The 25,948-nt window shown below is 47.6% G+C and overlaps 1 protein-coding gene across 1 annotated transcript in view; it reads right to left on the bottom strand.

Annotated features, from left to right (window-relative positions):
* BRD10 (bromodomain containing 10) overlaps positions 1 to 25,948 on the bottom strand; it is a 428,998-nt gene that overhangs the window by 325,999 nt on the left and 77,051 nt on the right. Inside the window, exon 2 of the mRNA XM_078675919.1 lies at positions 11,480 to 11,680. Coding sequence (XP_078532045.1) covers positions 11,480 to 11,680 — 201 coding nt within the window. The remainder of the gene's footprint in view (positions 1 to 11,479; positions 11,681 to 25,948) is intronic.

Below are 25,948 nucleotides of genomic sequence, written 5' to 3'. Positions count from 1 at the left end.
GGAGAGGCCCATAGTATCCACAAAATGAAGTGTTACTGAAAACATTTCCAAGTATGTAGATTTCTTTCTGAGGGAATATGTGAGCAATCTCCGGTCCCATGTCAGAGACACCAAGGATTTCCTTAAGTAAAGTGGAAGGTTTAAACTGGGAGGAAGGGTTTCTACTAGTCACGTTAGATGTCAGCTCACTCTACACCATGATCAAACATGAGCATGGTGTAGAGGCGTGCAAACTATATCTTCAGACATATCAGATTCAAATTGGTCCTTGAAATGATGGAGTTCTGCCTCACCAACAAGATTTTCATGTTCGATGGCATGTTCTACAAACAGGTGACCGGTACCGCGTTGGGCATTTGTTTTGCACCAAGTTTCACAAACCTGTTCTTGGGCAAATGGGAAGAGGAAACCTTATCAGACACTTCCATTGTTCCCGAAATCGAGAGAGTGGAGCTGTGGCTCCGCTACATCGATGATATTTTCATGGAGTGGAGGGGTGATGATCTGGAGGCCATCATATTAATTGAAAAACTTAATAATAATAATTACAACATCATACTGAATAGTACCATGAGTAAAACTCCTTTGAAGTTTTTAGACATCAAAGTAGAGGTAGTCGGTGACACCATACAGACCAAACACTTTTGCAAAGAAACTGCCGGAACACCTTACTACATGCCCTCAGCAGTCAGCCAGATCCCTTGGAATGGAGCATTCCATTTGGGGAACTGCTGAGGGCAAAACGTAATTGCAGTACAGAGGCCGGCTTCAAAACAGAATCTACCATTATGATGGAACAGTTCAAAGCCAGGGGATGCCCGAATTGGATAATTAGCAAAGCCCTTCGCAAGGTGGAAAATATACAGAGAACTGACACCTTGCAAACTAGACCAGGTATTGAACCCGTATCCTCAGGTCAGGAAAATGAAACCAGAATCATACTTACATACAACAGGAATGCCAAAAACATCAGGAACATCCTCACAAAAAATGGGATATCCTTAAAAGTGACCCTAACATAGGTCCTGTTATAAGTGAAAAACCCAGCATCACCTATAGAAAAGGTTACAGTCTAAGAGATAGAATGGTACACAGTGATATCACAACGTACAATACCTTTCAAAATCAAGGTTTCAAAGGGCTTTTTCCCTGCGGGCATTGCAAGGCCTGCAAAAACAGCCTGATGAAGAAAGAATTTCAAGGTTGGGGAGGGACAATGAAAACAATTTCCCAATTTCTCACATGTGGGACCCCATTTGTAATTTACTGTCTGGTGTGTCCATGCAATTTAAGGTACATTGGCAGTATTGTCCATCCGGTAAAGAAACGGGTGTTGGAACATCTGCAGGCCATCACTAATCAAGACCAATAGTACCCCGTACCACGCCACTTCCAACAATATCACTTCTCCAACTGCGCCCTACTCAGCTATTTTGCAATGGAACACATCCCACATTCACCCAGGGGAAGCAATAGAGCACTGAACCTTAGACAAAGAGAATCTAGGTACATCATAGATCTCCAGACCAAATCCCCGGGGGGCTTAACCTTGATGAAGAATTAAGACTACACTCATATGAAACATAGTGGCTTTTCTCAGCTCTTGCGCTCACTCTCTTCCTAGTGCTTCTTTAGGGAGCATGAAATGTCTGAAACAATGTATATACAAGATGTGTGTTACAAACTGTAATTCTTGGATTTCTGTATGTAACTTATACAATTTTGTTCTTCTGTTTTCTTTCTCCCTTCACTGCAGGAGGAAAGGGAGGGGCCCACTCTACACTGGTAGTGCCACATTCATGGGTTCCCTAACCTTTTTTTCCAAAGGCACTCGGTAGCACTGATTCACGTTAATCAAGATTGATCTCCTGTGGTTGATCTTTCACTTCTTTACTGCACATTTTTTGTTCTCTTCAATCCCAGCCTCTAAACTGTATTGGCTCTTAGACTGTGTAGCTCTGGCACTAGCCCGCAATGTTAATTTCAACTTGGGAGGAGAACGGATGTGCTCCCGGGCACATGCCCATGACTGTGTACATGGACCGCAAGTAAAGTTTATATACAGTAGGATAATGTATTGACACCCTACAACAGTGACTTTCAAGTTAATCACATGTTGACTACCTTTACTACGTAACAACTGAAGCTGTGCAAACTCAGGCTTTCAGATTACGTACTTTTGCACTAAAATTATTGTGAGTGTATAATATCGAAACAGAAATGTTTTTACTCTCCTCTCGGTAACATCATTAAAATCATGATAGAGGCTATTAGGGGTTTCACCAGCACATAACTTTGACACAATTCAATGCACATGTCACGTGATCGCCGAAGTTTGATTTCAATGTAATATTATGTACAACAGAGACAGGGGAACACAGCAACGTATTGATTTGGCCCGATTTACAAGATTTTATTGTATATTGGTTATTGGCATTATGATTCTCGTATGATTTGCACGCATCACGAGGCTTCATTATTGAGCATCATTTTTATGTCTTAGCTTTCTTTCGACATATTACCAAGTACGTGTGACTAGAAATTGATGCTAAGGCAACGGGTTAACGAAACACAAGTTATCTATATGTTTAATACTTGGAACGTGTATTTCACCGAATCATTTCTTTACTTTTCCAATATGGCCGACATCTAACATGACTCTGTATTCATTTGCAAGTCCTCTTGTCTATTACAATTATGTACGTGGCGATCACTTGTTTTTTGTACATATGGGTGTTTTCAGTCACACTTCCATTGTGTGAGCAAGGCGTAACTGCTGAAACATGTAGTGTGGAAGCATAGTAAAACTTCCTGATATACTTTTTCGTTGTTTCCTGAGAGTGCATCTATTTCGCTTGGCGATATGGATTTTGGTAACTTATTTACCGGGTGCTCTCCCGGGGCATGCACCACCTTCCACGGGTCCGTGGTCCTAACACGAGCGGTTGGAGTTGGAGATTTATATATACATCTCTCACACACTGCATGTTTTAGTCCTTTCTTTTCCCCAATTACTGGCTGTAAAGGTTCTGTGCTTTTATTACACTACTGCAATGTGTACAGCTTAGTCATAAATGTTCCTCCATTTGTTTTGTAACATTTATTCAGTGGCATTTTAATTCTATTGTGGTTGTGAAATCGCGTCTATCAATCAATTCAATTTATTGTTTCAGTTAATTGAAACCATAACAATATTACAATTATAAACACAAGAATTCTAAATAAAAGCATAAGTAAAGTGATTCTATGCAAATTAAAACATAATTGCACTGTCTATCTTTATACAATAACACTTAGTTGGAAATCAACTCTGAAAAAATTACTTTGTGATTACGGGATCAGACGATTCTACTAAAAAAGAGCAGCTATTAAAGACAATACCAAATATAAATACTGCAGCCTGGGCAAGAGCTTTTCCATGAGTTTGACTTGCGAGATTACATCACCAGTGGCTTATCAAGTTAACTAATCACAGTACTTTTTGCTTGTATGATGCAGATATATTAAGATGGTGATGTTTGTATGGGCAATAAAATAGGGGAAATCATCAAAAATGGCTCCAGTTTACAGTTCAACTGTGGTTCTCTTGGATTGAGTCTCACTATTATTGAATTTCTGCATGTGCGAATGCCTCTGGCATTGAAGCTCTTTTTTAGTAGAGGGGCACAAAGTTTGTACAGATTAGGACATATAGAGAACAAATGAATAAAGTCCTTCTTTTTGGTATCATAAAGTCTACACATTGTTGGTCTGCTAGGTTTCCTGAGCGGTCGACTGGCCTGGACTGGTAATTGGCCAAACCATAGAGCCATCAATTTACGCTTGATGTATGCTGGGAAAAAGGTGCCTAGGTATTGTGCACAGGTTTCAAGCCATCATAATATTTGATCACCATCGAGGCATGCGACCCGGAACTAAAATTATTTTTATCTTCCAGGTATGACTGCATCTTTGCCGTCTTGTTCACCATGCTCTTGAAAGCCAGAAATAGCAAGTTCTTGTCCCAAAGATTTATTAAGTGCATCGGTTTCACAGACCCCATTCATGACAGGGATGAATTTTGGGGAAGCGAGAATACCTACTGTAGGAAAGTAGGATCTGCTTTCATGGTTACCCTTCACTTTTTGCTGGAGTCAGGATTTTTTTTTTTTACTAGTCTGACTGGGATCCTGCTAATCCGGACCCTAGTCACTGTGCTTCCTCCCAAAATTTTACTTGGTAAGTACTTCTATACCTCCACAATTGACTACTGGTGTACCCCTGCAAGTCTCTAGTATATGGTACTAAGGTACCCAGAGCATAGGTACACCATGGGTCTCCAATGGGCTGCAGCATGCATTATGCCACCCATGAAAGACCATTCAAACTACTGTGACTACAGGCCTGCCATTGCAGTCTTTATAAGCTGGTGCTAGCACCACTTACGACAGATATAAGTTTCTGAGGTCACTACACTTACAACCTATAAGTCACCCCTAAGGCAGGCCTTTTAATCCTGAAGTCAGGGTGCTGGGATACAAGTGTGAGGGTGCCCCTGCATGAGCAGGACATCCCATTCAAATCCCCGAGTCGAGTCTCAGGGCTTTGTAAGTGGGATCAGCCATTTTGATACATTTAGTGGCCATTTGTTATTACGCATGGCTGTACCGAACCTGGGTATTTTTTGTATCAAACATGTTGAAGTCATAACCAAACACCAGTGTTGGATATATAATTCAATGAACTGGAGAGCTCCTCTGGAAAAACCCCAGTGCTCCCGGTAAGAGCTTTTCAGGGTCTGCTAGACAGCTAGTGCTGCTGACGACCACAGACACGATTCTGCCCTCCTGCTGCTGAGCTGAGCTCAAGCAGGGGAGCCTAGAACAATAGGTTTTCAGTCACAGGGAGGTGTAACCAAACCTCTAAGCAGGACTTAGTGTATTGGGGGTGCTTGCGAGCAACACCAGAATGCTTTGAAGGGCACATTTGGTGCCCTACTTGCGTACTCCAGTTGGAACCAGTTCTGAGAGCCCTTGGCTCCCGCTCTGGTGTGAAATTTGAAAAAGCACATGGGAGTATCCTTCCCTCTGTCCCGCCCCTCCTCTGGGAGGGTCTGCAATTTCCTCGAGGCCTGACCTGTCCTCTCTGCAATTTTGAGGCCAGTATCCCTCCTTGGAACCGGTGGGACTAAACCCCTGTGCACTGCATTGACTTACCGTTGGCAAGGCTTGTTGTTTTCTTTGGGAAACTGCTCAAAGTCTTTTTGCGACTTCTGTGTCTTTGGCCTGTGGGTTCTCTCGAGGGTCTTCTCCTGCTTCATTGGGCTACCCTGCTTGCTTGGGGCCAAGCTCTGACTCTCCTGCACTTCAGTCAATCAAAATCTTTATTCGATTTTCATTATTCGAGGAAAACCATAAAAGTACAAACTTGACATATTTACACTTAAAATCTTTAAAAAGAAAATACATGATTTGACTAAAGGATAAAACAGTAATTAATTAAGATTTGGACGGTGATTTACACAAAATTTTAAAAAACAGGCAATGAATTTAGCATGTAATTCATTTTCTAACATCTGTAGTGCTAGGAAAGCTGGGTGGCAAGTTCGGAGTCTCATTTGTCTCAATATTGGGACGATCCATCGTCTGCGTGGAGCCTCATAAAACTTGCAGTACCAGGAAATATGGATTGAGGATTACGGGGAATTACAATCACATGGTGGTAAATTCTTAGTCCAGTCGTTCTGCTTTGGAAACGAAATCAGCCTATGGAAAGTATTTAGTCTAAATCGAATAAGCAAAAAATTTTCAAATTGATTTAGGTTATACTTCAGATATGGTTGGATCGAAAAGGTGGTTTGAATAGTCAGCAGATGTTGCACTTGGTCAATTCCTCGGACCTTGCTGGTCCCAATGTTGCTCCTTCATCGTTTTCCACACCTGTTGCTGCTATCAAGGCTTGTTGGTGCTCCCATAGGACACCGACCCCCTGGTTCTCGACTTCCGACATGGGACAGTTGGTGAATGGCTCCTGGTCTTCCTAAGCATCGCCTAGTTCTCACAGCTGCAGTGTGTTCCTTGATGTACATGTGCATGTATTCAAAAATTAATCTTGAGAGTTGTACCCTAACATTAAACAAGACTGATTAGTCTTGAGACAGAACTTTGTATTTTGAAAATAATGGAGAGCAGGGCAAGAACGTCTGGAGAAACATACTCTCTTGCACAGCGGATTTTGCGTTAATTGATGCTTCGGTCTAATTAAGCGTCAATTATGTACTTTTGAAAACTTCAGTATATTAGTAAGAGATTATTACTTGATTTATGATAATTTATACAAAGTTGAGTGCTACTGTCAAACAAAAGATTTTTATTACTTTTTTAGGTTTTATAAATAACATTTATTGCAGTTTTCCGTTTTTATTTGAAAGTGTATTGTTGTGGTTTTAATTAACTTAAACAATAAAACATTTTTTTTACTTTGGTCCTCACAGCTGCAGTGACAAGGTCACAGTCTTCACTCCTGCATCTTTCGTCATCGGCTTTGCATTGCTCTCCCATGCCTCCTGGTCACCTCCGAATGGCACAGACTCTGAGCCCTCTGCTGGCAGGTTTTTCTCTTCAAGAATCCACCCTTGAATTCCACCGGACTTTTGCACAGTGCTTGCCAGTGGCATCTTTTCTGATGTGCTCCATTGTGGTCAACAGCGGTTTCTGATGTCACTTTGTAGTGTGGTTCCTATATTCCCAATAGGCTCTGCGCATTAGAATAATATATCCTATAGATTAGACATAGGACTGAGGTCGACTAGGTCTCTATCAAATATATTAAAGTGCCAGCTAGCTCAGCGGTCGCTATAAACTTTCTCGAATTCACAAGAAGGGATTAGTTTCTGACAACCGCATATACATGACAACTTTGTATCCCAAGAATAAGAAATATATCTCTAGAGTCGCGGAAACAATAGATAAGTATTTCACTCAGTCAATCGTGCATGCTTCGTTTCTACAGAGTTGCAGAGAAATAGAGAGACGGGCGTTTTCAATAAAAGGTTTATTGAACAGTCTTCTTTCTCATGCAAGAAAAGTGAACTGCTACAATCACAATGCAGACTGCAAAGTATAATGCGTACAGCGAGAAAAATATTATAAAATAATACTGTTAGAGCATTGTATGGTTTCTAAGCCATATAAAAAAAACATAAAGAACAATGACTAAAAATACTTAACTGGTGTTTCTAAAATACGCCTACCCCAAAGTACCTAACCTAGGTCTAGTACTCGGGAAGAAGTAAGTATTGTGTAGCATAGGTTTAGTTTTCTTTGCCAAGAATCTTTCTAAGATTTCTCTAGGTTCTAATCAGCTCCATACCTTGGTTTAGAATGAAGGAGGTCTGGTATCTGTGTCTCGGGACTCGATTTCCCAACACCCTGCAAGGGGAGCTTGGAAACATTTGAGCTGGATTCTCGGCGAGAGAAAGGCAGCCTCTTGATCAGTGCGTCAGCTGGAGGGTCGGCTTCCTTCGGCACTTGCTTTAGCAAGTGCGTCGGGCAAGTAGATAGTCGAACTGCTCTGAACCACCGTGTCTTGCTAGAGCAAGTGAAGTCATAATTATACCTTGAAGGTGTCTAGGAATGCCATAGTTTGACGTAAAGTCGGGCATAATAACGTCAGGAAAAACCCCCTAGGGAATAGTCGTTCTTTGCAAAGTACATGAGTTCTTGGACAAATCAATATTCAAGCAAGGGGAAGTTACCTAACTGCTTAAGCCGATTTTCCAAGAAATCGTTGTGGCGTTTGGAACGGGGGGAAATAGCCATGCCTGTATTTGGTCTGCATGGGCTATGTCTAAATAAGGGCTTGATTTCTATGCCTATATTAGGGCAATGTGAATTGTACCTATATAAGGGCATGAATCGGGAAAATTCACTCAGAGTCTAAATTGCCACACAACAACTTCGCACCTATGTAACTGGCTTCCTTGGTGTAGGTATCCTGGTTCCTGGGGTATCCACGGGTGAGGTGACTTTACAACCTTCTTTCTTCCGTGGGGTTTCTTCAGAGTCCACTGGGAAAGTTCCGCCTTCAAAACTGTAACCTCAACTTTCCTGTTGACGTCTATTGAGTCTGCTGCTGTTTTCACTATGCACACAGTGTCCGTGGGGATTCCTGGGTACTTACCTTGGGAGGTTCCTTGTGTCCCCCGCTCTTCTGAGTTTCCTGGGCCAAGTCTCTACTTCAGTCGCAGTTCGCAATCCCTTTTCTTAGTCCCCCTGGAGACCACCGTGTATTGTGCTTACTTACCTGTTTGCAATTGAAGTATTGTGTGTATTTGTGTTGATATGTCAGAGTAGAAAATATGCCAATGTGTTGTGTAATACACAAGACATTTGTATATATACACTGTGTGATTCTTTTTCGTTTAACCTACACTACATGATTAGATCTGGTAAAATCAAGCTGCTTAACACTCCTTATCGACTAAGCCTGAAAGCTACCACTTAGAGAGCTTTCTATGGTTGTTGAAGACGACTAAAATCACCATAAGAGTTTTCTGGATTAGTGCAAGGTGCTTCACTGAAATATGTGTGCACCATGTACTAAGCCAGCCTCCTATACCCACCTAAAGACATTAACCTGCAGCTTGTCCAGTGGGAGTGCATCCTGGCCTCATGGCCACGCTGGCATACTTCACGGTCAGAAGCAGTTTAGAGAAGATAACAAGCAATGGCCGGAAAGAGGGGTATCCAGCTTTTTTTCAAGGATGCTGTGTGTTAAGGCATTCCCTTTCTTAATGATGTATTGCTTTTGGTGGGAAAAATTGCCTTTATTATCCAAATACAGCACCAGGTATTTATAACCGTTTACCTATTTCAGAGTAGTATCCTCTAGGAAAATCCCAGCTGGCCACACCGGTCAATTGCTAATAGTCATAGTTTTTGTTTTGTTTACCTCAAGGGTGTTGGTTTGGACATAGGATTTCAATTCATTACCTAGCCTTTTAAACCCTACTTTTGCCATACTGAACAGTAAAAAATCTTCCGCGTTGGACAAGTGGGAAAGAAGGAGTGATCCCAGGGTGGGGGATGAGAGTTTTCCTGGTCTATCTCGGACAATAAATTTGAATAGATTCATGAGGTGAGGTGAGGCACCAGCACGCATCCCTGTGTAAGTAAGCTCCTTGGTAGGTTGGTACCCTCCTATGTAAATTGTGCCGTTAATAATTTTGACTTGGATCCTAGTTTCTGAGTATAGCTGTACAGTGGCTCATAGCAGCATTTGGGGGATTATCCATTTCTTTAATTTATTCAGAGCATCCCATGGTCAACGCAGTCAAATGCTGCTTTGAAATGCACAAAGCAGAGGTGTAATTTCTTCCTTGTTTGTTTGCATTGGTGAAAGGAAGCTGCTTGAATGTTTGTTATGGTGCCAAGTACTTTCCTGACAGGTTTACAGGTATCACATTGTTTGCGTCTGCCCAGTTATTGGGATCAGCCAATATTAGACAGGCATAGTGCTTACCCTACAAATTCAGGAGTGCTATGAGCCTGTAGTTGGCCCTACGTCCTCCTTTAAAGTCTGGCTTTATGAAGGAGTCACACCAACTTTCTGGGATGGCGCCACTTGAATGAACCTCTTTATACCGGACTGATAACCTCGTTCTGGTGGAACATGCTATCTTTAAGGATGACATTTAGAATTCCATTCAGCCCTGGGGCTTCATCACTGCATCTGGAGATAATGATTTTTTTCTACTTCAGATGGTGAGTAGAGGTCACATTACCCCGCTAACAGGTGCCGTTGGCTGTTGTCTCCTTCGTTGAACCCATAACTCCAAGCTCTGTCTCTCCAGAGCATGACGGAGAGACGAGCAAAGCAGAGGACACGTCGGAGAACAGCACAGTTAAGGATCCAGCGAAGGAATCGCCCAGCAGGAGCAGCGTTGGGAAGCCATGAAGGAAGCCAGAAGACGGTGCACCCAACACCTGAGAGATTGGGGAGAGTCCGCCCAGAGGCACTGCTATCCAGTCCAGCAGTCCTGAGGGGAAAGAGGACGTTGTGACTCTCTCTGCCACGACCCTGGAGGGCCCTGGTATCAGGCAAGGGCCAATTTTTGCATTACTTCTCCATAGGGAGGTATTGGAGAGAGTAAGAGCGACACCCACTCACTTTACTGTTAGACCACAGCGCACAATCACTGGGGTGCCTAGGTGATGGTAAACCTAGAGCCTTTTCTCATCAACATCCTTGTATTGTTAAATTTTTTTTTGCTTTGAGGGTAAGCCCGTCTGACTGCTGGGACCTGGACGAGAGTGCAAGCCCCGTGCTGTACACCAGGAAAGAGAAGACCAGATAGAGGACAACCCCATAGAGACTGTGGATATTTGGGTTATCCACCCCTACCCATTTCCTTTTCTCTGACTGATGTGAGTTGCTAGTTTTGTGCACAAAATCCTATAAGGACATTGAAGACTGTGGCGCTTCTAACTAATAAAAAGAAGCGAGTCCATACTGACCCCTCGGCCAGTGCATCTTCCTTATCCAGAGTGACCACAGCTTTTTACTTGGTGGGCGGCTGACTGCACCAGCCGCCGCCTTCTCCCCACTTGTCCCAGAGCCTAGTCCTAGTGCACAATTGGACGGTGATGCTCCCTCACCAGCCCTCAGGTGTAATCAAGGACAACCAAATGTCTGGCTATGGGGAGGGCACAAGCACGGCAGGCTGCTTAAGTGGCTCTTGGCATCCTCACCTTCAGAGGCTGGCACTTGAGATTCTCAGCACTTGCAGCACACATGGTATACACAGCTCCTTGTACCCCCCTCACCTCTGGCCTTCACCAGCCCGATCAATCAGTTTCCGATGGCGCCCCAAATCCTTTCTGCACTTTTCAGCACTTTTCCCTGAGTCGTGGCTGAGTCAGGTCGGGTCAGTGGCCGGTTGAATGTCCTGGTGGGTTTTGCCAGCTTTTCTGACTTGGTTGGCTGATTGTACAGGATGGTACAGGATGGTGCAGGGCAGAGCGGTAACTGGTAGCTGCGGCCCCATGTACTTCACAAGCTCATGAAGTACATGAGCTTGTTGCTCATGAAATCACGTCTAGGTTCTGTCTCTTGACATTTCAATACACTGTAACGGAATGACAGTCAGAAGATGATGGACAAATAATTCTTTAGGTGGTTTATAAATTAAATGAGGAGCATGTCCAATAACATTTCTAACGCTACAGGGGTATTAGTGCTCCAATGAGTGCTCCATTGTGGCTAGGAGATCACTTACGAAAACATATCAAAGACTTACGGCCAATCTAATAGAGGACAGCTTTGATGGAGTCAGACGATCTTATTTTTAACCACGTGCCTGCTGCATGTTGTTCTACTTTCAAAAATTCAGTTTGAAAAACAAGCAAAGCAATAACATAAGAAATACTAGAATACTTAAAAAACTAGGTGTTACTTTACTTAAGATTGTGGTACTATCTCATGACTAGTTATTTCTTACCTCTTCTCCTGTCTTGCTTTCGTCTGTTCTTCCTGTCTTATTGCCTGTACCATAATGGACTCAAAGGCCCCAGTTGTGGTACCTGCTAAACTGCGAGATGTGGATCGTCTCCGGGTTGAAGTACATGTTGTCACTTTCTCATCTTCTAGGCCATACCGGCCTTTGGATGTTACGAAAATTGCTGTTTTTTCTTTTAAAGGTCTATGGAAAAGAATTTAAAATTACTGCTTGTGATTACAAAGATTTCTTTATCATTGATAAATCTTAAACCTATAAATATAATAAAGTACTTTATAATTAATGATCTATCATATTTTTTTTAAATAGCTTATTTACTGAAAATCAAACAGCAGACAAAATACAACTACTTAATGAGCAAAAACATTTCAATAAATCTATGATGTAGCATTCATTTTTGTACCAATAAACAAAATGCCCGATGTATGGAAAAATCCATTAGGTAAATGTAGTTAGCTGGGTCTGAATATATTATACCAAAGTAAGGTATAGTATGCACAGAGTTCAGGGATCCCCGTGGGTATAGCAGAGGCTGAATTAGATAATCAGCTGTATTTGTGGTAGTGTGGTCGAGCAGTTTGGCTTATCAGGATTGTATGTTAAGCATTTATTACATTCACTTAATCAAGGCTGATTTCACACACTGATAGACAGAATCCAGACCAATTAGGTAAGTATAAAGAAAGGTATACCATTAGTTTATTTCTAGAACCAAGGAGGACTTGGTACAGGTAGGTAATTAGTACCTTCAAATGCACGAATGTTCAAGGAAATGCGGTTCTTCTTGTAAAATTAACAGTTGCAGGTTGATACCACTTTTCAGAAAACTTGCCATTACACATAAATACTTTTGATTGCTTTCGGATTATGTTACAATAGTGCTCACTTTCCCCCTTACATTAGCAGTTCTACATATAACACTTTCAAGACCCAAAATCTCCATGTATCCCTGTGGGAGGTAAAATGATTACTGAACTCGGAGTTAAGTACTGGACTTACGAAGTTGAGGTTTTGGGGGTAGGACCAAGGTTCCCCAATGTCCAAGTGGAGACACTAGTCGCACCACCGTGGCTCTGGAGCTGCTGTGTGCAGAGGTCCAACGTTAGCCAGCTGGCTAAAGGGGCCTTTATTTGGGGTCTGCTGGAAAGCAGGACACTTGGGTGTGGGACCAAAGCTCCTAATGGTTGCTCTAGGCACTGCACGGGCCAACGACCGACGCAAGTACTGCACCGCCAGAGGAACAGAGGTGGCTGGGTGAAGGAAGTAAAGCAGATGTCGCAGTCCCTGGGCTTCTCAGTGGAGACCGTCTTGTTTCAGAAAGCCGCAGGCTTGGTCTGGGGGACTTCTTGGAGGCAACCAACAACTGGGAAGGCATCTGGGAGGATGCTTGGACACCGTCGGATGGGCCACCCTAGGCCGGGAAGGCGTCGAGGGCTAGGGATGTCTTCAGCGTCAGTTTCCTTAGGCTCGGATCAGTCACAGTCTGTGTCAGTCAGACAGATGCGGTCGGACATCTTGGACCGCTTCGGTGAAGGGAGCAGTTGTCTTACCGCTTTCAGTCACGGTCGGGGGGATCCTTCAAGTAATTGCTGCAGGCTTAGTTTCAAAGCTTGTAGGAGGTCATGGGTCACTGGATCCTAACTTAGGATCGCCGGGGGGCCCTCTTTGGAGTATGGGGCCACTCGACCTCGGGCCGTGGCGACCGGGTGCAGAGTGGTGCAGGTTCACGGAGTCCGGACTCTGACGGTTAGTCTTTGGTGTGAGCAAATTCGGTGCTCACTGGAGACAGAGTCTGTTATTTGAGTGCAGGATAGGTCCTCCCATGGTACCTTTTACAAGGGGCTTCCCTGTGGCCAGGAATGTGCCAATTGTGGATACAAAGGTACAATTTTGGGAAAGAACACAGGCCCTGGGAACCTTATTGGCAGGGACACAGGGCACATCAAGTTGGGTTGCATCAGATGTCAGGCAAAAATGGGGGGTAACTATGCAATTCACCAAACCCAGCGGCGAAACAACAGACGTCCCACCCTCCCAAGACCTCTGCAACAAACTCAACACCTTCTTCCACCTAAAGCTTAAGAGCTCTACGACAACTTCGAAAACCAAGACAACCGCACCACTCCTGCTCTTCCCCCCCAGACAACACCACCCGACAGACCCTGCTTAACTGGACCCTTCTCACGACAGAAGTCACCTTGAAGACTATGAAAACCGCCTCCTTCCCCAATGACTGGAAACATGCCAAAGTCTCTGCCCTCCTGAAGAAACCCTTAGCGGACCAGACAGACCTAAAAAACTTCAGGTCCATCTCCCTGATTCCTTTCGCAGACAAAGAAATCAAAAAGGCAGTCAACCCCAAGCTAACAAACTTCATCGAAGCTAACATCCTAGACATCTCCCAATCTGGATTCCTCAGCAACCACAGCACTGAGACCGCTCTTCTCACCGCCACTGACATCTGGTCCCTCCTCGACCAGGGTGAAACAGCAACCCACATCCTCCTGGACCTCTCGGGTGCATTCAACACCGTCTCCCACCAGACTCCAAGATGCTGGCATCCGCGACAAGACCCTCAACTTGATCTGCTCATTCCTCACAGGCAGAACTCAAATCCTGATTTACAGAAGCGAGACAATAATGTTTTCTTGGTATGTGACAACCTCCAAACAGGACGTTGTATCAAAGCACTGATAACTTGAGTTCTGTTGGACAACCAGCTATCATAATCTGTACTGGAAGGAGCAAACAGCAGATTGTAACAAACTGCGTTTTTAGTTTTGAAAAGGGGGGTGGCTAAGTACTCACCTCAAGGAATCATCACAATCCACGTCGGGGTTAACCACTAAAGCAAACAAATACACCAGAGCTCAAACCACTGGCAGCTATGGCATAAATCAGAGAGGCCTAACTTTGAAGAAATGTTTAAAGTATTTATGCAGTAATAAAGGTGAAATGCAAAACAATAAAAATCCCGAAACAAAGAGTAAAATTAAATACACAAATGACAAAAATCCAGTAAGGGGAACTGGAGATTTGCATTTTTAAAATTTTAAGTTGAAATAACACCAAGAAGAGGAAAGTGCCAATGATATTCAAAAATTGAGTTATAACAGGACCTAGGCGCAATTTGATGCGGACAGTAATGGAGCGTGGATCAGATACACTAACAAGGTTCATCCTGGTCAAAGCTTTTACCTTCTGGCCTTAATCCTTTAAGTCTCAATCAACCACAGGAGTACACTTCTAAAGGCCTCAATACCTCAGAGAAGGCACTTAGAGGCTCACAGAGTGGCAGGCAGAGGCCAAAGGAAGGGTCCAGTTGGCATTGGTCGCTTAACAGTTGCGGGAAAAGGCCTCTTGTAGCTAGTTGTGTCCCCGTAGCTTTAACAGGAGGTCACCCTGATGACCCTTGGAGCCCCCTTCTTTGGCATGGGTACAGGTGAGAGGACAGTTCCAGTCTTCTAGGCTCTTTTCAGGTCTCAGGCCACAGGTTTAGTCCTCTTCTGATCTTCCACAGGTCCAGGAGTGTTCCAAAGTAGATGACTGGAGGTGCCACATTTATGCCTGGCATGAGCTATTGGGTGGGAATGACCCCTGCAGACCAGCCTTATCAATGGGGTAAAGATTCCCATGGCTAACCCTACCAGTTTTGGAAATTTTCAATATGCTTGAAGTGTTCAGCAACACTAAACTTGGGCTCTGAGAGCATGGTGTGTGTGTGTGGGAGGGGAAGTAATCTTACTGTCTCCAACATCGAACACTAAAATCCAGTTTTAAGCAGTCCCTGCTCCTCAGAGACACGTTTGGTATAACAAATCTGAGCTTTCAGTAATCAGACATTTGATACTCACTGATACGAGGCTTACGAATGTGGGCTCACTTACTGACCAATTTTTGACAATTAAGTGTGTGCGAAAATTGGAACCCTTTCTCGACTTAATAACTAAACCATTGGATCGAGCGCTGTACCTAAAACTGCGATATGGGACGCTCCCGGTTCATGACTTTACGGTGAGATGGTCGAATACAGATGCCCGCTCGCGTGCATGCCCTGGCTGTGCGGCCCCTAAGGAATCGGTGGCTCACTTGTTTTTTGCCTGCCCAGCCTATAAAGGGGCGCGGAAATTCTGGTTGAAACCCGTCTGTAGGGAATTAGGGCTGAGGTGCCATAGCCAGGCACTACGTGTCCTCTCTACAGATTCTTCATCTGCCAGTATGATCTGTGGGGTGGCTAAATTTTTGGGAAGTGCGTGGATGACACGTTCCCGCTTACTGAAATTACACTCCGGAGGTTCCACAAGCTGAGGACGAATTTACTGCTAGTAAATTGACGAATGAGTTGTCCATGCTTTTACTGTATTTTGTAATCTTTTATTGGTATTTTGAAATGTTTATGTATATGTATTCTTTTATGGTGATAAATTGCCGAATAAAGATATTCCAAAGTACTCACTGATTGTTTTGGCATTCTGTTTCCATCCTTTGAAGTTTGCTCCAAATTTTACATGTGAACCTAGCAGACAAGCTAAACAGGCTGCAACACTGTAAGGTCACAATAGGCCCACTGTGATTGGGGCCAGTTTGGCTAAAAGGACAAAATAAGTGCCCTGCCCAAGTTTCAGCTAACACTTGCCTGTGATAGAGGTGCCTCTTTGAAAGACATTTGCCCCAAGTCACTTTGTAAATGAGGATCCTCCCAGCCTCAGATGTATATGCTATTGGGTTCATATGGGTCAAATTTGCCCATTTAGGTCAGTCAGTTGTTGGCTCCTGGAAGCAGTTCACACTTCACCAAAGGGGAGCAGTAATCTGCCAGGTGACAGTTTAAGGTAATGAAAGGCCTTAGGAAATGTTAGGCAGGGAAATGGTCAGTTATCTAAAGTACCTCTTCTGTAAAAGTTACACAAAATTTGGCTTTACCAATAAAACTGATTTTGGTCAACTACTGACAAAAGTCCTTGAAATATTTTTTAGATGTTACCTAGATGGAGATAATATTTGCTAAGCTTAATAATGTAGCCCAATGCTTTTCTATGGAATGGCTAACTTGCTACAGTGAAATAGTCTCTTTTGCTTTTTCACTGTATGTACAAGTTTAACAATAAACCTTTAAATGTACTACTATTAAATATCATGCACCCTGTCCTAATGGGCAGTAAGTTATATTTGGGGAGATAGACTCTGGCACGCCAACCCTGTTCAAGGACCCACACATTGCAGCAACCACTGGAGTTTGTGGTAGGACTCTGACACTAAGAAAAAATATGAGGGAAAAAAGGCACTGGCAAAGCCAATAGGTCTGACCTATGCAAAATCTAGTAACTGTCACTTTTTTGTTTTTTAGCCAAGTTGTGCAGCAATGTGGCTGCTATGCAGCCTGGCTGAAAGTAAAAAATAAAATAAGGCAGTTAATACTACTCACATCATAGCCCTCTTTTTCCCTACTTTCCGCAATGTTGCACAGCAGAGAAACATCAGCAAAGCAAATAGATCTTGCCTAGGAGACCTATTGGCTTTGCCAATGGTTTCTCTATGCTTTCTCTATCTGAACCAGTGATTTTTCTGCTCCCATTGTGAACTTCATTTTTTTTAGGCTTGCAACCGAGTGAGAGTTTGGTGTTCCGTGAGTGATGTGGTGGTGTTCCGTGCAGCAGTGTGTGGCGTGCAGCAGTGTGAGTAATGCAGCAGTGTGAGTAATGCAGCAGTGTGAGTAATGCAGCAGTGTGAGTAATGCAGCAGTGTGAGGCGTGCAGCAGTGTGAGGCGTGCAGCAGTGTGAGGCGTGCAGCAGTGTGAGGCGTGCAGCAGTGTGAGGCGTGCAGCAGTGTGAGGCGTGCAGCAGTGTGAGGCGTGCAGCAGTGTGAGGCGCGCAGCAGTGTGAGGCGCGCAGCAGTGTGAGGCGCGCAGCAGTGTGAGGCGCGCAGCAGTGTGAGGCGCGCAGCAGTGTGAGGCGCGCAGCAGTGTGAGGCGTGCAGCAGTGCAGCAGTGTGAGGCGTGCAGCAGTGCAGCAGTGTGAGGCGTGCAGCAGTGCAGCAGTGTGAGGCGTGCAGCAGTGCAGCAGTGTGAGGCGTGCAGCAGTGTGAGGTGTGCAGCAGTGTGAGGCGTGCAGCAGTGTGAGGCGTGCAGCAGTGTGAGGCGTGCAGCAGTGTGAGGCGTGCAGCAGTGTGAGGCGTGCAGCAGTGTGAGTAATGCAGCAGTGTGAGCAGTGCGGCAGTGTGTGGCGGGCGGCAGTGTGAGGCGGGCGGCAGTGTGAGGCGGGCGGCAGTGTGCTGCATACAGCAGTGTGAGGCGTGCAGCAGTGTGAGGCGTGCAGCAGTGTGAGGCGTGCAACAGTGTGAGGCGTGCACCAGTGTGAGGCGTGCAACAGTGTGAGGCGTGCAACAGTGTGAGGCGTGCAACAGTGTGAGGCGTGCACCAGTGTGAGGCGTGCACCAGTGTGAGGCGTGCACCAGTGTGTGGCGTGCACCAGTGTGTGGCGTGCACCAGTGTGTGGGGTGCAGCAGTGTGTGGGGTGCAGCAGTGTGTGGGGTGCAGCAGTGTGTGGGGTGCAGCAGTGCGTGGGGTGCAGCAGTGCGAGGCGTGCAGCAGTGCGAGGCGTGCAGCAGTGCGAGGCGTGCAGCAGTGTGTGGCGCGTGCAGCAGTGTGTGGCGGGTGCAGCAGTGTGTGGCGGGTGCAGCAGTGTGTGGCGCGTGCAGCAGTGTGGCGCGTGCAGCAGTGTGGCGCGTGCAGCAGTGTGGCGCGTGCAGCAGTGCAGCAGTGTGTGGCGTGCAGCAGTGTGTGGCATGCAGCAGTGTGAGGCGTGCAGCAGTGTGAGGCGTGCAGCAGTGTGTGGTGTGCAGCAATGTGAGGCGTGCAGCAGTGTGAGGCGTGCAACAGTGTAAGGCGTGCAGCAGTGTGTGGCGTGCAACAGTGTGTGGCGTGCAACAGTGTGTGGCGTGCAACAGTGTGTGGCGTGCAGCAGTGTGTGGCGTGCAGCAGTGTGAGTAATGCAGCAGTGTGAGTAATGCAGCAGTGTGAGTAATGCAGCAGTGTGAGTAATGCAGCAGTGTGAGGCGTGCAGCAGTATGTGGCGTGAAGAATAATGCGGGCTAACAAATGCGGGTAAGCTAGACTAAAACAAAACCTCAAACATCGCCTCACGCCGAAAGCAAATCTGTTATTGGGGGGTGGGGGGGAAGGGGCTGCAGCTGAAACTAAATAAAGGTGACTTCGTACATTATGGGAATACTTGCATGTTGATTAAAGCCCAGGCCATGGTTGAAGAAGCAGCACAGACGTGCTACGTTTATACGAGGAGTGGTTCTGCCTTTAGTTGCCAACACCGTGCAGTGGCCACAGTTAATGTGTGGTGCAGAGTGGCAGCACGTCGTGGAGCATCAGAGCAGAGTCAGCTCTCGCAAATAGAAATTCCTCTGTTGTCTCTGTGTTTATTTCGGTTGTAATGCAAGGAAAACCAAGTTTAAGATGGAAGGACTAGCGCATTTTCGCATGTACCTATGTGGGCACTAATCAGGAAATACGATAAAAAATGTAAGTGGTCTGGTGTGAAAGATGAAGCGGACGGCCGTGAAGAGGCACTGCGCTGATTAAGGGAAAGGAAACGTGAACACTTGCATGCAGAGCTTATAATGGGAGAAGTTTGTATGCCACAAGTAATCATGGTGATCGATAGGGGTGAACAAACAACAACAAGCTCTTGGCATTGCTGTGGCGGGGGAGCGGAGCGGGAGCGCATTCCTTTGAAGTCTGATGCGGGGGCTGGGGAGCGGATCCTTTGAAGTCTGATGCGAGGCACAGACAAATGGTGGTGTGCCGTGGCTGGTTTGTGCATGCGCATAGCTCACATGAACTGTGCGTGATACGCAAGTTTGGTAGAGTTTTTGAAGTGCTTACTATAATTCTCGCCTATCTATCCCTGCGGGATAGAATAGTCGGACCTAAAAAGCGCTTTGAGGTGGCCTGCACTGGCCGCATCATAACGCTTTTATCAGTGACTTTCAGCCATGCTGAACAGCAGATGTGCTGCTAGACAACAGGGCTAAAATGGCTAACATTCCTCATTTGTATTGAGAATGGCTAAAAAATATTCACATTGACATGGCCAAGAGCTCAGGCATTGCGGAGCTCGACTGGCTTTGCCAATGCTTGTTCAGTGTTGACCGGGTCTTGATTAACAAATGTGGAAATTATAGTGAGAAATGGTTGAGCTTTGAAGTGAAGCAAGGAAGTGGCATAATGGCCAGAGCTGCCGACACAGGAACTAGGGAACCAGGTTTGCATCTTGGGGCCGGCTGAACAATTTGCGATTTTGGTCAAAATCACTTACGCTTACTCTTGCCTATGACAATGAACGTGTCATTGTTTAATGTAACTGGTGAGCACTTAAAGCGCTCCAATAGCATCCGCTGGTGTTAGCGCTACGACAAGATGAAGGATGGAAAAAGTGCTCCAATACTATCAGATCGTGCAAAACAAAATAAACAAGTGTTGTTCATGTTTTAACAACTTTTTAGGAAAAGCATTCATTTATGTATACATGCATGTATTTAATGGTATGTGTACAAGGAAGATGGCTTGAAAACACAAGTACTCCTATGGAGTGCTAGAAAACAAAGACAAAAACAGATCCGCACACCGCGAGCAGTGTAAGGAGACATGTACTTGGTCCATGCGCTCTGGGAAGGCAAAGCAAGAGGACATGACACCCACATACCATGACAAATGGATCAAACAAAATGAGAGCAAATCTGAAGTTTACCAATGGAAGGAGATGGGCGGCCTGTAAGTCCACAGATAGAACACAACACGTCTCTTTGAGACAGCGCATGCACTGTCTAGCCGAGACCTAAAGAAGGCATTTCACCACCAAAACAGAGAAAAGAACTCAAAGGTCCTTGGGAAGAGGTTTTATTTGTATTGCACCCTTACTTATATAAATATATAAACCGAAGACAATCTTCGATTTGCTCTCATGATAGGTAACCCATGACACTTGAGCCTCAACACTGCGCAGAAGAATGTTGTTGGACTTGGCCCTTTCTGCAGAGTCATCCTCAAACCTTTTGCATTTGCCCTCCACTTTGTTCCTGGCTTTGTTTCTATTACCCAGAGGACACTGCTAACTATCGCTAAAATACCTGTGCTCTCTTCTTAAAGCATGGTAACATTGACGTTTACCCAACTGGCATTTAATTTTCTTTTAACCCCTTGGACGCTCATGACGAGCTCAGCTCCTCATGAAGTACACCTCTTGTACGCCTCGTCATGAACCGCGGGATTTCGAAATCTTTAGCGCACAGCGGGAAAATGAGCCGCATCGATGCGGTTAAGTCCCAAGTAAGGTGGCACTACATGTGCACAGGGCCTGTAAATTAAATGCTACTAGTCGGTCTGCAGCACTGAAAGTGCCACCCATTTAAGTAGCCCTTTAAACATGTCTCAGGCCTTCCATTGCAGAGCCACTGGGTGCAGTTTAAACTGCCATGTCAACTTGGCAAAATAAACCTTTTGCCAGGAACAAACCTTCCTTTTCAATATACATAAGTCACCCCTAAGGTAGGCCCTGAAAAAGCCCCCAGGGCGGGGTGCAGTGTATTTAAAAAGCGGGACATGGGGGGGCGTGGCCAAGATGGCGGAGTGAACGGACGTGTTCCTCCTGAGCTCCCGCGTCCGCCTAGGCCCCGAGCCTTGAATTTACGCCTTTCTCCCCCCTAATCGGCCCGGAGGTCCGGGTGCGATCGGGAGAGCGTCGGAGCGCAGCTGAGTGGTGCTCCGGTTCCTTCACCGTTCGCGGAGTCGAGTGCGGTGAACCCGACTGCTGGTACCCCGAGCAGCGGCGGCGGAGCGGCCCCGACTGGAAGCCCGGCTGTCGGTGACGCAGACCCTGGGGGCTGCGGAGGGAGACCTGCTGCGACGGTATCGCCCGCAGAGATACCGAAGGTGCCGGTGGCCCAGGACCGAGGTGAGCTGAGCGGTCCGTGGACGGGGCGGCAGGCTCCGGTACGCCCCCAGGGCTAATCGAGACCGCGGCTGCGGCCGGGCTGGGAGAAGACGCAGGCCGGGACCGCTGGTGAGGCTGCACAGGTGCAACAGCGGGCACTGGCGGATGCTCAGGAGGGGCGCGGAGGAACTTTGGCGACCCGCTGGCGCGGTGTGCACGGACTTCATGGTCGCTGACCGGTTCCCCGGTAGTGAGGAGGGCTCGGTCCCGGGCCGGGAACTACGCGAGGCCGCGGCTGCGGCCTAGCAGGGGACACTCGACGGCGGAGGGCGCCAGTGAGGCGGCGCCAGCGGAGTAGCGGGTCCTGTCGGGCTGGTCACCAGCGATCGGCGGCCTGCCCCGAGAACTGCAGTGGTCCTGGTCGGGGGTAACAAGGCCGGATTGTGGTGGAGCCGGGCCCCAGGCGTTAGTTCCCCCCGCGATCAGGCAGAAGCGCCCCGGGGTGACGAGGAGAGTACAGAGCGACCAGGGGCATTGCGGATAGACCGCAAGAAGAGCCAGAGCTTGCGGAGCACGACACCGGCATGGAGCTGGCGCCGCTGCGACACTGGGCCTAAGGACCAAGCCAGACCAGGGGCGCTGCCCAGGAGAGCGGTGCGGGGCTGGGAAAGGCCCCTCTCGAGTGCTCGGCTGCCGGGAGCGGAGGATCCTCGGCGCCCTGCGGATCACGCCTGGGGGCCGGAGTGGTGCAGGTTGGAGCATCGGCGTCGGGCTGCCTGGAGCCAGGCCCTGGACAGAACTTTCCCCTCTCCCCACGAACTCAGCGGAAGAGGTGAGGTGTGGGCTGGGTGAGTGCATGGGGAAGCGGAACCCCCAGGGGAGCTACAGACTGCCATAAGTGGAGCACAAAGTTGGCGATATATCGCACCAGGGTGGCCGGGGGTACACGACAGCACCTGATACCCGGTGCACAACTGGGAAGAAGGAGTGACCTGGGGACGGCAACTGGGTGGCACCGGGCTCTCACTGAGTGGACGACTGCCGGGGGCCCGACCTTGAGTCTAGGAAGCCATTAGGGACAGGCCTACGTAGCGGAAGCTCTCGAGGGCTCACGCCAGGGATTAGAGCTTGGTCGGGGGACGGATTGACCGGGACCTGCCATAGTTTACTCAAGAGCTGCGGAGCAGAGAGGAAGATGGCTGGGCAGAAGGGCGGCAAAGGCAGCAACCGCACGCTCACAGAAATGCTCAATAAACCACCAAGCAAAGGAGACAAGACCTCGACGCAGTCGGGAGGCGCATGCGGATCTCAAGGGGGGAGCAGCGGAGAACCCCCGGTCACCAGATCTTTTTTAGAATCCCTCTTCGGGACACTGAGAGACGACTTTCAGGAGTTGAAAAAGGAAGTGGCAGGTGAAGTACGAGAATTGCGCAGAGAGGTGGATGGACTCGGGGAGAGGGTGGAGGCGGTTGAGAGCTCAACGCAAAGACAGGACGAGGAGATTACGCACTTGCAGCAGGAGGTACTCCGCCTCAGGGACCAACACATAGACCTTCAACTGCATAATGAGGATCTGGAAAACAGATCAAGACGGAACAACATTAGAGTCCGGGGAGTGCCGTCCACAGAAGAGACCTCCGGCATAGTGGCCTATTTGCAGGACCTGTTCCGCACTGTCCTTGGCGAACCTGCGAATTTCCCCGTCAAGATAGATAGAGCTCACAGAGTAGGTCCGCAACGGCGCGCAACTGGGCCGCCGCCAGATGTCTTGGCTTTCCTTCCTGACTTCCCGCTGAAGGAGCGGATTATGTACGAAGCAAGGAAGAAACAGACGATAGCATTTAGGGGTCATCAAGTAGCGCTGTATCAAGACCTCGCTGCGACCACGCTCCAGAAGCGCAGGGCATTCAAGATTGCAACGGCTTCCTGAGGCAGAACGACACGCCCTACTCCTGGGGGCACCCTTTTCGCCTCATATTCCGGTGGAATGAAGAGTCGCACCAGCTGCGATCTCTTCAAGATGTCTGCGAGGTACTAGGGATCACCGCAGAGGCAGAGGAATCGTCCACGCCACGGAGGAGGAGGAATTCTACTGATGGAGGCTGGCGGAGAGTCTCGAGACACAGGACACAGAGAGCCTCACAGAGACCGGCTTCGCCCACAATCAGATCTGGGATGGCGGACGCACTTCGAACAGCAGCCGAGTCCTCGGTGGTTGAGGAAGAAGTGGCGCTTACCGCATAACATGTCTCCGGGGGGAGATTGACATTGCATTACTGACGGAGCTGGCTTTGGGGGGGGGGGGTGGGCGCGGGAAGGCGAGGGAGGGGTGCTGGTGGCAAGTCGCCCACGAAGGTAATTCACCACGGACTTGTCCGAGAGGGGCAGGCCTGGGACTAATTGGACTACAGACGGTTGGTAAGGATGGGTTGGAGGGTTCATGTTGGGGTTACGGGGGAGGGACTGCGGGGATCGGGGAGTTGGGGTTCGGGGGCCTTGGGATCCGGGAGGGGGGAGTTCGGGGAAGCTCTGTCCGGTGTTGCTGTTATGTTCGCTCGGCTTAGCCAGACCTCACGGGCCGATCCGAGGGCAGGATTGGCACTTGCTGCTTTTGCTTGTCAGGTGCTGGAAGGTTGCATTAATCTGGTATGGCAGGATTGAAAGTAGTGACTTTGAATGTGAAAGGGCTAAACAATCCCACGAAACGTAGGGCGGTTCTCTCCTTGTTAGAGGCCTCACAGGCAGACATTTGTCTGCTGCAAGAAACGCACTTGCTGGTTGGTGACTGTCACAGGTTACGGTCCCGTTCCTTCCCCACACAGTTCTTTTCCTCCAACACCACTAAAACGGCAGGAGTAGCTATATTGGTCTCTAATTCCTTTAGGGGTGAGGTGCTACACAAATTAGCTGAGCAAAAGGGGAGACTGCTGGCGTACAGATTTAAGTTGGGGCCTTTGCAATTCACGGTGGGGTCGGTTTACTGCCCGAATGAGCGTCAGGAACATTTCCTCCACACTACACTGATGGATGTCACAGCATCTCCCGACAGGCATCTCATTCTGGGGGGGGACCTGAACATGGTGTTTGATTCCTCACTAGATAGATCAGCGCAGCGCTTCCCACAGACCGGGGAATTGTCGTCCACTATGAAAACACATTTAGCTGACCTCGATATGCACGATCTTTGGAGAGGATTTCACCCCACAGATAGGGATTATTCTTATTTCTCGCACGCACACAAAACATATGCACGGCTGGATTATCTGCTGGTCTCTGGCCCGGTTCGTGACATGGCCACTGCCTCTGAGGTAGGGGTCATCTCCCTATCAGATCACGCACCGGTCTCGGGGACCTTCCTGCCCCCGTCGACCCCGGTTCAGCGCGGAGTCTGGCGTCTGCGAGACACCCTTCTACACAAAAAAGTAGTGGTGCAGCGTATCACTGAGGCAGTGACTGACTTTCAACTGCGTAACTCTAACCCCGACACCACATTGGCGACTCAATGGGGAGCGCTTAAGGCGGTTCTACGGGGAGAATTTATAACAATATCGGCAGCCGAAAATAAGGAGAGGAAAGTTAAACGGGAGGAACTCACGCACAAGGTCAGGGAATTAGAGCAGGTGCATCGACGAACGGGGGCTCCTAGAATTTGGAAGCAACTAAAGGCGGCGAGGAAACTCCTGTCGTCTCTGGACCTAGACAGAGCTGAATATGCGGCTCTTCGTCTGAAGCACGCATATTACACGGGAGGGGATCGCTGTGGCAGGTTATTGGCAGCTAAGCTCAGAATCGCACACCAATGCCGTCGAGTCAAAGAACTTGCGGTGCCAGGTGAGCGCACAGTCACAGAAGACGTCGAAATAGCTGAAGCTTTTCGACAGTTCTACTCTGAGCTCTATGCGGAGGACGGCGCGACCACTGGGGACCCTGATGAATATCTGGACTCAGTGACTCTCCCGTCCCTAGCTCCAATACTGACTGACTACCTAGACCGAGAGATTAGGATAGAAGAGGTTATTACGGCGATCGCTCGGCTGAAACTCGGGAAGGCTCCGGGACCAGATGGATACACCACCCTCTTCTATAGGACATTTTGCACTACCTTGGCTCCAATATTGACCAAGCTGTTTAACTCTTTCGACTGCCCCGGTGCTATCCCACAGGATCTTCTGCATGCCACGGTATCAGTTATACCAAAACCAGGGAAGGACAGAGCTCAGTGTGGCTCGTATAGGCCGATTTCCCTCCTAAACGTTGACCTTAAAATCTACACGGGGATCCTGGCTGCGAGGCTGGCACAGTATCTCCCTGGGCTGATTGAACCGGACCAGTCCGGCTTTGTACCCGGCAGGCAAACGGTGGATAATACCAAGCGTTTGGTGCACGTACTGGAGAAAGCTTCGCGGATCCCTGGAGAAAGGATGCTCCTCTCGGTCGACGCCGAGAAAGCGTTTGACCGGGTGCACTGGCCGTATCTTGAGCGGGTGATGGCTCGAATGGGCATAGGGG

The sequence above is a fragment of the Lissotriton helveticus genome, chromosome 2_1, assembly GCF_964261635.1.
Source record: "Lissotriton helveticus chromosome 2_1, aLisHel1.1, whole genome shotgun sequence".
Taxonomy (NCBI): Eukaryota; Metazoa; Chordata; class Amphibia; order Caudata; family Salamandridae; genus Lissotriton; species Lissotriton helveticus.
Note: the sequence above shows the minus strand (reverse complement) of the source record. Positions and strands in the feature narration are given on the sequence as shown.